This window comes from Triplophysa rosa, linkage group LG4 (assembly GCF_024868665.1).
Source record: "Triplophysa rosa linkage group LG4, Trosa_1v2, whole genome shotgun sequence".
Classification (NCBI taxonomy): domain Eukaryota; kingdom Metazoa; phylum Chordata; class Actinopteri; order Cypriniformes; family Nemacheilidae; genus Triplophysa; species Triplophysa rosa.
The window spans coordinates 28720523-28735234 of record NC_079893.1 but is presented as its reverse complement, the minus strand read 5'-3'; the positions used below and the strand labels follow the sequence as shown (position 1 = coordinate 28735234).

The 14712-nt window shown below is 36.9% G+C and overlaps 1 protein-coding gene across 7 annotated transcripts in view; it reads right to left on the bottom strand.

Annotated features, from left to right (window-relative positions):
* atp11a (ATPase phospholipid transporting 11A) overlaps positions 1 to 14712 on the bottom strand; it is a 68443-nt gene that overhangs the window by 31229 nt on the left and 22502 nt on the right. For all 7 annotated transcript variants that reach the window (XM_057331012.1, XM_057331015.1, XM_057331017.1 and 4 more), the window contains exons 2-11: positions 6946 to 7068; positions 5925 to 6014; positions 5748 to 5828; positions 5461 to 5568; positions 4022 to 4150; positions 3476 to 3579; positions 2968 to 3018; positions 2038 to 2102; positions 1459 to 1540; positions 569 to 719 (exon numbers count right to left, since the gene is read on the bottom strand). In XM_057331012.1, coding sequence (XP_057186995.1) covers positions 569 to 719; positions 1459 to 1540; positions 2038 to 2102; positions 2968 to 3018; positions 3476 to 3579; positions 4022 to 4150; positions 5461 to 5568; positions 5748 to 5828; positions 5925 to 6014; positions 6946 to 7068 — 984 coding nt within the window. The remainder of the gene's footprint in view (positions 1 to 568; positions 720 to 1458; positions 1541 to 2037; positions 2103 to 2967; positions 3019 to 3475; positions 3580 to 4021; positions 4151 to 5460; positions 5569 to 5747; positions 5829 to 5924; positions 6015 to 6945; positions 7069 to 14712) is intronic.

Genomic DNA, 14712 nt, shown 5'->3' with positions numbered 1-14712 from the left:
ATCAGAAGTTATTGAAAGTGAAAATTAAACTTACATTTAAACAAAATGGCGTTTCGCCCGCCATTTTATTTTTTCAAGCTTGAGCCTTCTCAACCAATCACATTCCTTGCATGTTGTTATGGAAACGACAGGTCTCTGTCATTGGTTAGCTGTGAAAAAGGTGCTTGACGCAGGGCGTTTTTTTTCATAGAAGTTTAGCTTTTTTCAACCTCAAAAGACGCCAGCGCTGGCGTTTAAAAAAGCGCTCAGGACTTTTTTTGAAAACCCGGTTTACTCCACAGGATTATAATGTAAAACAGACGCAAACAGCTTCAAAAAAGAAGTCAAGCGTGAACATGGCCTTATGGGCTAAAAAAGAAAACCAATGCAGGTGTTCATCTAAATAATTCAAAGAAAACATAATTTCATAAACAAACCTGCCAAGAATGCCTCAAATGCATAAACAAAATAAAAATATATGAGTTTAATACAATAACACTATTTACCAAGCAGTACATGTCTGACACTGTTCGCGCAATAAACTGTTTTGCTAATTTGTCATCGCAGTATCGTTTTACATTGTACGTACCACGTGTCGTTGCCTCTCGTTCTCAGTCTTCTGGTTGTACCAGGGCTCATCTCTGTTCGTGTCGGCCTGCCAAACGTACTTCAGGACAGTATTGATCAGAGCTTTACTGATCAGAATGCAGAGGTACACGATCAGGTAGGCGTTCATAGACCTGCAGGACAAACAAGATGATCCGAAACCCGGTTATACATAATACACTTAATAAGTGATATAAGTGATAGTTCTTTAAAAAAATGTGAATTCTCATTCCTTTACTCACTCTTTTATCATTTCATACCTTTAAGACTTTCTTTGTTCCTCAGAACACGAAAGAAGATATTTTGAAGAAAGTCGGTAACCGAACAGCACTGGCCCCCATTCACTTCTATTGTAAGGACACAAAACCAATGCAAGTGAACGGGGGCCAGTTAACCACATTCTTCAAAATATCTTCTTTTGTGTTCTGCGGAAAAAAGAAAGTCATACAGGTTTGAAATGACAAGAGGGTGAGTAAATGATGACAGAATTTTCTTTTTTGGGTGAGGCTTGGTGCAATGACACATATCCTAGATCAGACAAAATCCATCTGCCGTAACCGGCCTTAAGGGTGACTTTAATAATGCTTATAATCTGTTAAAAAAAAAAAACTACAAGATTGAATGAACGTCCGAAAAAATCGACGCTTATTTGATTCGACTCAATTATAGTTCTCTCTGAAAGAGCAGAACTCTGAAGTTGGTCTTGATTAAGACCAAACAAATCTGTGTGTATTGAATTATCGTATCTATCAGTCTGACAGAGTTGCCGAGCAGACACAGCCAGTGTAATCTGACACAAAACACAGCGAGTAAACAATTTGCTTTACAAACAGACATCACGCCATATATTCTGACAGGAGCAGCGGGTCTTACTTTTCAACAGCCGAGCGTTTCTGAGACTTGGACTGGTAGTTGAGGGCCATCTTGGATTCCATGCCCGTGTAGATAGCTACAGCTGGATGAAAGAACAAAAAAACAGCATTGTGAGATTATAACTCCCCTCAGTACAGCCTTTATGATGTTAGGACAATGTAAAAGCCAGCGTTACATAAACCAGCGTTACATAACCCAGCTTTTTTTGTCCTGCCGTACGGACCCATTATGCCATAATGACTCCATTGTAACCAAAGTTAAACATTTTTAGAGTCCGTCCTGTACTGTGAATCCTCACGTGTATAGTGTGACATTCATCTCGCTCGCCCGTCCTCTCTCTCTCACACTCTCCGGCGTTTATGAACTTTTTTCTCATCACTCAGCGATTTTCATTACGGTGTGACAGAACGACTCGTGACTTCTGTACCTAAAAAGTTATCTCTTGAAAGTTTGTATCTGGTCTCTCATCATTGAAAGCAGACAGTGTAGATTCAGAGCAAACAGTGTTAAATTAGCACAATGATGAATGCATTTCCCCATGTGATGTGAATAAAAAACATGTATGTGCGCATTGTTTACCGTATATAAATTCAGTGTTTTTTAGTGTCGCCCCACGTAGCAGCAGGTTCTCAGAACCCAGAGGTCTAAAACAAACAAAATTCAATACATAATTTCAATCAAGTACAAATTAACATCACGAAAAGTTCACACAGACAATGTCACAAATTGACCAGCATTCGATTACTGATCTAGAAAGCAATCGATTGATTTTAAGTCACGTTTCTTTGTTTTAAATGTTTAAATAATCCTAAAACTTTCTGCTGTTTTTATTAAAAATTTACTTTTGAATAAAGTAAGACTCCTGTATACTTTAAGACTCCTGTATACCATATTTATATACTTCACATTCTTTTTTAAGAAATATAATTTTTTCACATTTTACAATGCGAATTGTTGAAACAAAAAACCTAAATAAATCAAAATTATGTATAAATGTTGTATATGTATTTCATGTATTTTATCTCAAGGAATCACCTCCGGGTGCTTTTTTTTAGCAATATTAAAGAAGTTCCCATCTATTCCCATCTATTCTTATTGGCTGTTTTTTTTCAATATTCAGTCAGTCATCCATTTCAAAAACAATTTATTGTAATGAAAGAAAATAATATGTTCACACATTTATGTTTTTGCCTTCAAACAATCTCAGACATTTAAACACACATTCAAAACAAAAAATGTGTAACCTCAAGAAAAACCTTTCACTCAAGTGACCCTAAACTTTGAACAGCAGTGTACTGTATATTACATATGACATAAATAATAATTAATAAAAAATATATGTAAATATATATATTTTTCTTTTTTTCTTTACACAGCAAGTCCGTTTTTGGCAGAGTCAAGACTGGTAGAGAGACGTGTTGTATGAAAGTGATAAATCGTCTCTCCTGAGTTCAATCTTTCACACACTGCTCCCTTGATTAAGAGTCAATTTCCTGAGTATAGATTTACCTCGCGATGGGCTCATCTCGATCCAAATAAATATTGATGCGTCCCACATATCTACAGCGGGGGAGGAAGAAAAGACAGAAATTAATGTCCGGCCCAGGCTCCGTGTCATTGTTGGGCTTGTCAAACAGCACTTTACCCTGCGATACGCTCTGCTTAAACTCGCTTTTAACCCGGAGTTAGAACAACTTTTAATCCTGGGTCATGATGTCGTGCCCAGACAAGGATTAGCAGCACTATGATGATGTGGAGTTTGGATGTAATGGTATGTCGCTTAGCAACAGAAAACATCATAAATTGCCTCAGCGTTTCCCACATTAAATATTCACGTGGTTTGTACAGTTTTAGTAACTTGAGCCTTGGAAAGAAGTCCATTTAGACCAGATTTACGGTGGGTCACAGTTTTTTTTCAAACAAGACAACCGAGGATTACGCGTGAGGAATGTTGCCATGTTTCTATGGATGGTTGATACTTGTGTGTGTGTTTACTGCTGATGTGTGTGTAACTCACTTGTACAGGTCCGGCTGGGGTTGTTCACATTCTATCGTAGAGTGCAGCGTGTCAAACTCCTCTGCTGTGTTGAATGCATTTGTGTCCTGAACCGCATAATAGGTCTTTGTGTGGAGGAGATGAGAAAAAGGCATTGGGCATTCCAAGGTCAGAAACTCTCTCTCGCAAACACAAACTTTCGTTTCACAATGCATAAGAATTATACATTTTTTGTATCAAATTTATCCCTCATTTAAATAGGAAATAAACATACTAAGCACTCAATCCGCAAAAGGTAAAAAAGCAAAACGTGTCTTAAAGGAATCCCAAAAAGGAAAGAATTGTCATCATCCTCCGGTCGTTATAAACCTGTATACATTTCTTTGTTGTGCTTAACACAAATGAAGATATTTTAATAAAAGTTTGCAACTAAGCTGTTTTGGGTCACCATTGACTCCCATAGAAGGACAGAAGACTACTATGGGAGTCAATGGTGACCCAAAACGGCTTAAGGCTAAATACAAGACTTTTGCTCAGATTTTCTTTCACTAGAAAGTGAGTAATCACCTTATGGCTGGACTCTCCGTCTAAGCTGGCTGTCGTGACGAAACATGTACCGTCTTCTCTACTGGAGGACAGCAGTATGAGGTCACACGGAAACGTCTCGTTCTCTTTCACCTGGACGATGTCACCCACCTGAAAGGTCAAAGCCCAAAAAAGCTGATACACATCACTCATAGAAACAAGTATAATCTGAAAACCCTGTTCTTTTACTTATTTTAAGCTTCTTTGCGCATTACCCACACCAGACGGAACACTCACACCACTGGCTGAGCTAGTGTTGAAACAGATGCAATTTCATTGGCTACAGCAGAAAATAGTCGCTGCACCTTTAAAAACAGCCCACCTGGCATTTTATCTCGCCTTGCTTAGATATTCATCTTATCTTACACTAAACCATCTAAACACACTTCCGCACCTTCATTTCAGCATATTCCCTAATCGAAAATACCAACTGAGATGTACAGTACTGTACAGTAATGCTTAAGACATCAAATCAACTAGATAGATAGATAATGAGTTGCGTCTTACAGCAAAATAAATCAAACAGTCATGATTCTACATAAATCCTGATCTGCCGGCCGTAAGTGTTTTGGCGTAACGGATTACAGATGCTGACCGGTTTATAAGCAGGGAAAGCTGTAATGTCACGTATTCAGGCGCATTCTCTACCGTCCAGTGTCTGTCTATCGAACGGATCCTGTTGCATCAATCCCTCTCTTTCTCTTTCTTTAACTTAATAATAACAGATTTTTGTGCAAGACGACATCATGCAGAATGAATCGGAACGCGGGAATCAAATCACACTGATAATCAAATCGAAGAACAACCAAATACATTTATGCTTTTGAAATGTGTTTAACCCTTTAATGCAAAAAGGGCGCTACAGCTATCAAAATGTCATTTCTTGCGTACGCATGGGTTTTGATGGAAAAGTTGCGCATCGACCACGACGGGAACACCAGTGCATCATCCTATAAATTAAAAAATAAAATAAAAATGTGTAAAAAAAAAGATTAATATAAAAAAGACTTCCTAACTAAAGTTGTCATAATTCATCCGGGAAAGGGTTCAAATGTCTTTCTGAAGTGAAATCTTGCTTCTCATTTAAAATGAGTCAATATTGAAAGGCTGTGAGCGAGCAATTGTTCCCAATTAAAAACAACAAGAGATTCCTGAGGCATTGTGGGTAATGTGGGTGCACTCTTTCATTCTGCTTGTTGACATGCCAACATGCTGCTTCCAAACAGAAACCAGGCTGTGTAAGCAGAAAGAGGGTTCGTGGCCTTAAAGTTTTGCAAGATGGACTGTGTGGTAAAATAATATGGTTTCAGTCGTCTCGTCGTTTTGAAATTCCAACAGAAATTAGTGCAAAACTATAACCTCTTTTAGACATTTAAAGACCACAAACAGGAATGGACAGGTGTGATTTGCTGGTTGCGCACCCGTAGCTTTTGGCTCTGTTTGCGTATGACTTTGCCGTGCTGGATGGCGTGGACTGGACATTGATTTATAGCGTTGTCCGCTTTGTGACTGATCCAGTCCTCATAGCCCTGTGGGTATAAAGAAAGGAGAACAGAATAAAACCTTTGTGTAGCTCAACTGGTAGAGTACTGCGTTAGCAGCGCAAAAGTCACAGGTTCGATTCCCAGGGAACACAGTGCTTAAATGCACTAAAAGCGTCCGCAAAATGTAAAACAGTGACATTAAAGAACAACGAGTCTTTTCGCACCTGTTTGATGGCTGTGACCGTGATGACAAAGAAAAGAGGAAGACCGCTGGTCATAGGACTGGTGGGCGTGTCGATGATCAGCTACAGAGAGATGGAGGGAGGGGAAACATCACACATCAGGTTGTCATTGAAAGGTCAGCTAACGCTAAGAGAAGTTACATAAACCACATCAAGTACCTGCACTAGAAAGATGATCAGGAAGTAGAAATTGGCGATTCGTCTGAACTGCTCGAACAGATTCTTCGGTATGAAATTCCAAAACGTATACTGTGGACACAGAGACGGACGTTAAAAACAAATTCATGTGACAAGATCCTGATCAGATTAGACTGTTTTGCAAATAACATTAAGTGGATTTCTTTATATGGTTAAGAGTATTGGATTATCATCTGGAATTCGTGATTGGTCAACCGGGTCTTTGTGCGGTCAAATATTTTAATGAGCGTCACCTGTATACGCGGCAAAAAACCTACAAATAAATTAACATAGAATATAAAAAATACAAAAAATATCATAAAAATTAAAATAAAGCAAGATAAAATTATATAAAGACAAAATAAGATAAAACTTAAATACAGTAAGGTAAAATACAGTAAAATAAAATACGGCAAAATCAAATCAAAATAAAACAATGAAATGAAAAAAATCTACTCAATATGAAATAACGTAACATAAAAATGAAATAAAGTAAAATAATGTTAAATAAAGTAAAATAAAAATAAAATGTATAAGTAAATTAAAATACAGTAAAATAAAAAAATCAGTGAAATAAATGTAATCAAAATAAAAGATAACATAAAAAATTAAATATTGTAAAAACAAAATAAAAAGTAAACTAAAATACAGTCAAATAAAATAAAAAAAAGTAAAATCACTTTGGTTAAAAGTGATTTAAAAATTATTTTTGGCAGTGTAGTTGACCGTTGTCCCAGCCAACTAATATTCAGTAACAGTGTTTGTATCTCATATGTATTTTTCTATATATTCTGTTTATATATCTTTTACTCAATATGTCCAGATGTGTATGTTTTTGTTATGAGATTTGTGTAATAAGCACAATGAGTTTGACAGTCATTAGAGTCGCATGACCTCTAACAGACCAAATCGAGTCACATAAACAATCACATTTCAGCTTTGATACAAAATCAACCAAATTATCATTTTGCAATCTGACAGCTACTCATGAAGCACGTCTGACCTTTGAGGAGACGATTCTGTTGTCAGGAAACCTCTGTGGAATGTACGCTTCTGTTCCCGGTGGAGGTTCTTTATGGCCAATATAAACCGTCCTGCTGTCCACCCAGCTCTCTTCTCCTGTACACTGAAACACAGAGACAGATAGTGTGGATTATTCATTTATTCATGAATGTCCATCCATGCACGATTATTTTCTGTACTCGTATGGTCAGCCGGCCTGACTTGAGTTCACAGGTCATGTCGGTACGCAAGCGAAAACAGGGGGCTTGAGCTAAAACTATTAGGTATGGTCTGCTGATACAGACACAGAGAGAAAAAAGGGAACAGGTACAAAACGTATGGTTCTCGTCATGCTCGGTTTGGCACTCAAAGGCAGAGGGAACATCATTTAGTAACAGCGAGCGAGAGAGGGAGGGTGTACTGTGAGAAAAGAGAGCGAGGCAGAGGATAATAAAGAGACAGAAAACTAATCATCTGATATTAGATTTCTGAGGACTTTATCTGAGGAAAATAAATGGCGCTTTCCAGCGCAAAACTTGCCAACGCAATGCTGGGTGACGTTAAGTGCCGTCACGATTATTACATTTAGCTGACGATTAATTGTCTATTAAATAATTGCGATTATGGCGAATAATTGTATGTTTTAAGGCTGTGAAACTATAACTATTAATTTATTCAATGAAGAAAATATGTGAAAACTTTGGAAATAACTAATATTATTTACTACAGAGTGACCTTAACAGAGAAGACTTGAGTCTTGAGTACTAAAATAGATGTGGATGTGTAGATGCAGCAAGCTTGGAAACAAAAATTAACAAAACAATACAAAGCTAACACAACTCAAATGATGTAGAAATGTTTTTGGAATGTAACAGTGAGTGCAGATCAAGGACAGTGGATGTAAAATGCAGCAGATACTACAGATCACCCTTGTTTTCTAAGGATTCACAATAATTGCGGTTATCTGAAATAAATGCGATGACGTCAAATAATTGCGATGAGACGATTATTTATCAATTGTGGCAGCCCTAGTGATGTTGGTGGTTGCTAGGGTGTTTGGGGTGGTTGCTAGGTGCCTGCTTATCGATCTATAACAAAAAAACAGAATCCAAGTCTCTGTCTTTGACTTGCTCCATCGTTGAATGTTTCCTAAAATCCAAAGTCTGATCGCTTAGAAAATAATCTCATCCCTGAGTCTAAACTAAAGCCTTTATTTATTTGTTGCAATTTTTATTTTCACTACATTAATGAAAGGCAAAGAGCCTCAAAACGATGTGTCCATAAACCCAATCATGTGAAATATTAATGAGAAGGAATATTCAAACACATTTGCTCAACAGTTCGTACTTTATTCTGAACCATCTGCTCTCCGTGTCGCTGCTGCTTTCACATCGGCTTTATAATAGTCAATGTTTTTGGATTATGCAAAGAAATCTGATCCTGAATCAGCGTGAATGGAGTGACTTAACCTGGTATGTCTTTATATTCCAACAGTATGTGCATATTATTCATATGTTATATGTGCAGCAGCAGCATTCCTTAGATGCACACAGCAATATGTTGTGGACATATTGGCAGTAGCAAGTCTCCTTACTTGCTCCGCCGCAGCAGCAGCGTAGCAGATCTATTCCGCCAAGACCAAATACATTATATGTCATGCACACTGCCATGCTAAACACTCCGAGAGTTGTCATGACAGAACTAACTTTGGTCATAATGGAAATAGCAAAAAATGTAAAACTTAAAAGTAAAGCAATTTGGAGGGGAAAATATATATAAAAAGAAGAGGAAAAAAATATAATAATTCTCAATGTGCTGTAATATTTTAATAACGGTCGTAAAAATATACTTTTTTAATTTATTGAATAAAACGGGTTACATTCCTGTGGGCAGAATCTTTACTGAAGGCCTATTCACACCAATGAAGTCAAGTAATAATAATTATTCTAAATAAAAAAGTAGGAGTCATTGCACTTTGTTCATAATGGAAATAGCAAAAATAAAAAACAAATTAAAAGTAAAGCTTATTGCGTTATGGTAATGACAATTTGGAGGGAAAATGTGTGTAAAATAAAATGAAATAATATAATATAATGTTAAATAATATAATATATTAATATTACATAATTCCCAATGTAATATTTCATCAGTGTCATAAAAATTGACTATTTAATTGATTAAAAATATTTTGCGTAGGTGCTTTACTAAACCACACTTTCAGATCGCTATTTTTTAAGATGATAAAAAGAAAGAAATCACATTGTACAAACAGGTCACGATGCACAAATCGCTCGAAGCACAAAGCGGCCAGCATACGTCTTCGGATTCTCACTTCTGGATTCTCTCTGTTTGTGTTTTTAGTGTTTGTGAGGTGGCGTTAAGCAGACGCCGCTGAGCAGCTGGTGAGTGGTTCGATGAACCCTGATCCACCATAATCGTACCTAATCCATCTTAAAATCACACTCAACAACAAACCAACCCAAGTATCCCACTACACCCACGACGGTAGCTTAACGTAATACTGATTCAGTCACCAATCTGTCCCAAACACTTTATAAAGCAACAACAATAACAACTGCATCAAATCATGGAAACGCAAACTCTCATTTGCACACAGGAATGGGGTGGCGACAGTCTAGTCTCCAGTCAAATTGATTATATTACAGCCGTCTCGTGCCTCGGTTCCTCAGGCAAAACTCAGGTTACCCAACCGCAACCATTTGCAGTTGACTGACTGAGCAAACAACATACATTCTTCTACCCTCCAGTGAATCCTGCTGATCCGGGATCAGCTGTATTTGTTTATTTGATCACAAACTTTAGAACAAGACAGACAAAACCGATCATACTGAATATCAGCACTTTAACTTTAGCACTTTAAAAGATGTCACACGACATCACAGGATCACATTTTCTAGTCGTCAATTGTTGTTTAAAATGTTGCTTTAATAGCAAATATATCACGTATGAGATCAATTTCAGCTTGATGTCAATCGTTGTAATTTGATGCCAGGTGTGACAGCAATGACAGGTGCGGTGTGACATCATCACATGCCGATAACTGTACTAGTAGAATGCCTAAATGACCTCAAGCAACATCAAACTGTAATCCCAGGTTTATGTTTAACTTTTAAACCGAATTGACCTCGATTTAACCAGTGACTATAGTGCATCTGTAATAAAACCATAGCAACCACAATTTTACCATGGTCTCACTATAGTAACATTAGTTTAACCATGATATTTGTAGTAAAACTGTGGTAGTACAAATGATATTTAATCCACCAAAAAGCGAATACACTTTTACGATCATAAAATCAGGATTAATTTTCACCATTTTGGGGTCGACGTTTTTAAATAGCTAATGTCGACACCGAGTGCCTGAATCCTGATGAATACCGATATATTCAACATATTGTGATAGCAAATAAGACGTACACAAAACTACTGAATTTAAATGTTAACAGTACACGGTATTAAAAACAAAAAATCTATTAACAATGTTGTTCTTGAATCTAAAATTAACCTGGGCACGGTTATAGTGATTGTTTTTGTCATCCCCGCCCTTACTAGCATGACAAAGTGAACCAGGTAGCACTTTACAATAAGACTATTGTTGCGTCCCAATTCGCATACTATCCGTCCTAAATAGTATTAGAAAATAGAATTAGTATGTCCTAAATCGTAGTATGTTGAAAAGAGTATTCCAAAGATTCCCGGATGGTATACTACTTCCGGTAAAAGTGAAGAATGATGCTCACTCTAACAGCTAACATTACCCACAACTCAGGTGGAGTTTGGTGACGCTCCACAGCATTATTTCTATTAATAAATAAAATTAATAAATATAACTATAGAGTAAACATTACATATGAAACAATGAATGAATAAATACTTAAATGGAAAGAAGAGCTGTATTTTGATGTTCGTGACAGTTAATGGCCACAATGTTGTCTAGGCAACAACGGCCATTTTCGTTTCCTGTATGTCCCACTGCGTGCATATTGTTTTGCTACACACTAAAATGTATATGCTTTTTCATAACAAAAACAGTTAATACTTTTAATGCATAGTATAAGTAGGCAAATTGGGACGCAGCATATATTTGTTAACATTAAAAAATGCATTAGCTAACATGACGTAACAATGGGCAACATCGTTTTCAGCATTTATTAACCTTAATTCATGTTAACTACTGCATTAACTAAAATGAACTAATACAACCTCATTGTAAAGTGTTACCGTGAACTATTATTTTTAACACGCACACATATTTCACTGATGTCAACACACATACGCTAAATGCTTCAGCTCATCACTGAAGTGGCACGGGCTAAAAATACCTCCTCATGATTCCTGTAACTTTACGCGGCGATGCTTAACAGACTGTCGTATTTGAAACGTGATACAAACGATTAAATATCTAATGGAAAGCCATTTTAGATTAAAACAGTGACGGTGGTCACTTATGAACAGACATATGAAGTGTTAAATGTGTCCGGAAATGGGTTTAGCGTTTATAATAGAATAGATCGCATAGTGAATATTGTAATCACTCTGTCATTGGCTCACATGTAGGTCATCGTTTAATGACTCTTGGTTAAGAGTGTCAGATGGGTCACACGCCTGAGAGAAGACCTTGTGTGATTGTGTGCATGTAGGGGGTATGTGTAGCATGACATGCCATAAGTTGAATGATTTTTATCCCAAATGTAATTTGTCTGCTAAAGATCTGGAAAACATCTGCGGTGTAAAAACATTTGATAAACGTCTTTCTAAATCATAAACATTTTACAGACATCTTCTATATGTCTATATGTCGTCTGACAGTGAACATCTCAGAGACGTATTGAAAAAAAACATTTTGCAGATGTAAATGCAGACATCAAATAGATGTCTCCGAGATGTATGCGTGCTATCGGGAATGGTGGTGTGGTATATTTTACTGTTGATTTAAATGTATAGTATCAAGTTTAATAAAATATTCTTACTCCATTAATCGTCAAATTGATCTGCATTTACATCTGCAAGACGTATTTTTTATTGTTTGATCATCAGCAACACATCTCTGAGACGTCTGCTGTCAGATGTCATATAGACATCTAGATCTAAAAGATGTCTGCAAGATGTTTATGATTTAGAATGTATGTAAACCTGCTCTAAGATGTTTTTACGCTGGAGATGTTTCCAGACCTCCAGATCTTTAGCAGACATCTTACAGACGTACCTGAGCTGTCTTGGAAAATTACCTTTGTTTCAATTATGTAAACTAGAGACAACATTTCTCCAAAACAAGTTCATATTCACATGTATTTTAGTATCAGTTTTAAAATGTATATATGCTGTAATAAGCCTGATTTTTTACAACTCTCATGCATCTTTGCATTTACTCCGTCTTTTACATTGCTGTTGGGTGACTTTATGTCATTCCTGAGGTTAGTTTCTGTTGAAATTCAACACACACTTTAATAGAAATGCCACAATACATGCAGAAATCCTGAATAAAGGCAAAACTGGAGCTTAATTATTTCCCCCAGCTGTGGATCATGTAGATTCTTTATCCTTATTTTCCTTCTCTTCTTCTCCATCTCTTTCAGTACCAGCGTTTACCTGACCCTTTCGCAACCTGGGAAACTAGTGAAACCAGTCAACCCTGGCCTCCTTCCCAAGCATCTCTGTCTGTGCTATTGTTTGGATGGGTGTCGTCTTCCCATCAAATTATTCTGTTGTTTTAGCGTCACTCTAAAAAAACAGAAGAGAACGCAGGAACGACAAGAAGCGACTCGCTCTCCTGGGCAGAAAAATAAACAATATCCGTTTACAATAAGATGCACGATTACCAACGGGAGAAAAAAAGTGTTTGCGGACGTCTCCTATTTTTAGGAGATAATTGGAGCCTTGAGGGTTTTAAGAGACGAACGTCGCCAACGTTCGGGATGGGTGAGAGAACATTTGTTTTGCAGTTTAAATAATCTGTGGGTGGACTTTAATTTCTCTCCCCTCCCCTCAATTTTCCTTCCTTGGTCATTTTGTTAGAAGGCAAAGTGCAACCTGTTGTCTTAAGCGAATGCCAGGAATAAACACCCGCACACACATTGTGCCTGGTAGCTGTTTCCGTCCACCTCCTACTAGGGTTAAAAATCGTTTCAATTTTATCGATTCCGATTCCAATTCTGATTCTGCTTATCGATTTCGATTCTTATCGATTCCCAGTTTCGATTCCACAGTTGAAGTAAAACATTTACATATCAACCTGTATGGTCATTTAGCCTGCTTATTGACTTGTTTGCAAAATATATATATATATATATATTTATGAGCACCGTTTTGTGTATATTTACACATAGAAACACACCTTTTCTGATTTATTACAATTTGTATTATCATAGTTGAACTACATCATGGTTAAACTGCAGTTACTATAATGCAACTATGGTTAATTTGTGATTCCTGTGCTTTAATGCAAATTCTATAGCTAAACTATGCTTACTATAGTAAAAAATATCGATAATTTTCATAAGGGCTTTTATTGAGATATCAGCAGATCATGCAACGCATGTACTTTTCTGAAAATATGCACACAGGAGTTGATAAGAGGAATTTTAATTTTAATTTCAAAATTTCAATAATTTTTAATTTTAATTTTAATCTCAAGTATCCGATTCCTATTCCTTTCGATTCCGATCCGATTCCTAGCCTTTCGATTCCGATTCCAAATTGGAATTGATTTTCGATTCCCAACCCTACCTCCTACACACACACTCAGCAGCTTTCTCTCTCTCTCGCACGCACGCACGCACGCACGCACGCACGCACACACACACACACATATCCGCTCCTCAGAGGAAAACATGCCCTTTCAGGAAAATAACAGTGTAAAGACCTTTTGATGCTTGTAACTGGCCAGCGAGGAGGAGGAAAACAGGTTTAAGTGCTAAATGAACATAATTACACCCTTAATACGCTGTTGACATATGAAATCAAAACCTTTTAAATATAAATCTCAACCTTCATTCTGCGGAAACGACAAACACTGCTACAGGCACACTTTTGAAGTTCAGCAAGCCGTGCTCCACATTGCCATTTATTTTGCACAAGAATTGTCCGCTTACAATCGACATCTTATGTGCATATAAACTGCTTTTTAAATGTGACATTAAATGGATAGTTCAGCCAAATAGGAAAATTCTTTCGCCATTTATTCACCCTCTTGTCATTTCAAACCTGAATGACTTTCTTTCTTCTGGAGAACACAAAAGAAGATATTTTGAAGAATGTTGGTAACCATACAACACCGGACCCCATTGACATCCACTGTATGGACATTTCTCAAAATATCTCCTTTTGTGTTTCACAGAAAAAAAGAGTCATACAGGTTTAAAATGATATGAGGGTAAAAAATGATGACCGAATTGTTATTTTTGGGGTGAACTGTCCCTTTAAATGCTGTGTAAATCTGTAATCAGTATGTATATTATTTGTATCTCATTCAGTCTTTATTCAGGCAACATCAAAACACTTTTGCATAGCATTTGTGTGCATACAAAAGGGGAATTACCGATCACAAAAATAACCTTTCAAACCAAAACACAGTTGGCTTGCAGAACATCCTGTTTATTTTTTACTCAAGGGCCCTAGATAGCAGGCTTGAAAGCAAACGTGGGACACCCCCTAACCCAAGTCCACACAAAATAACTCGAGTACGACAATAGATCCTAACATCTGTACCATCTCTTCATCAAATTCATTTTTAATGACAGCAGGTGGT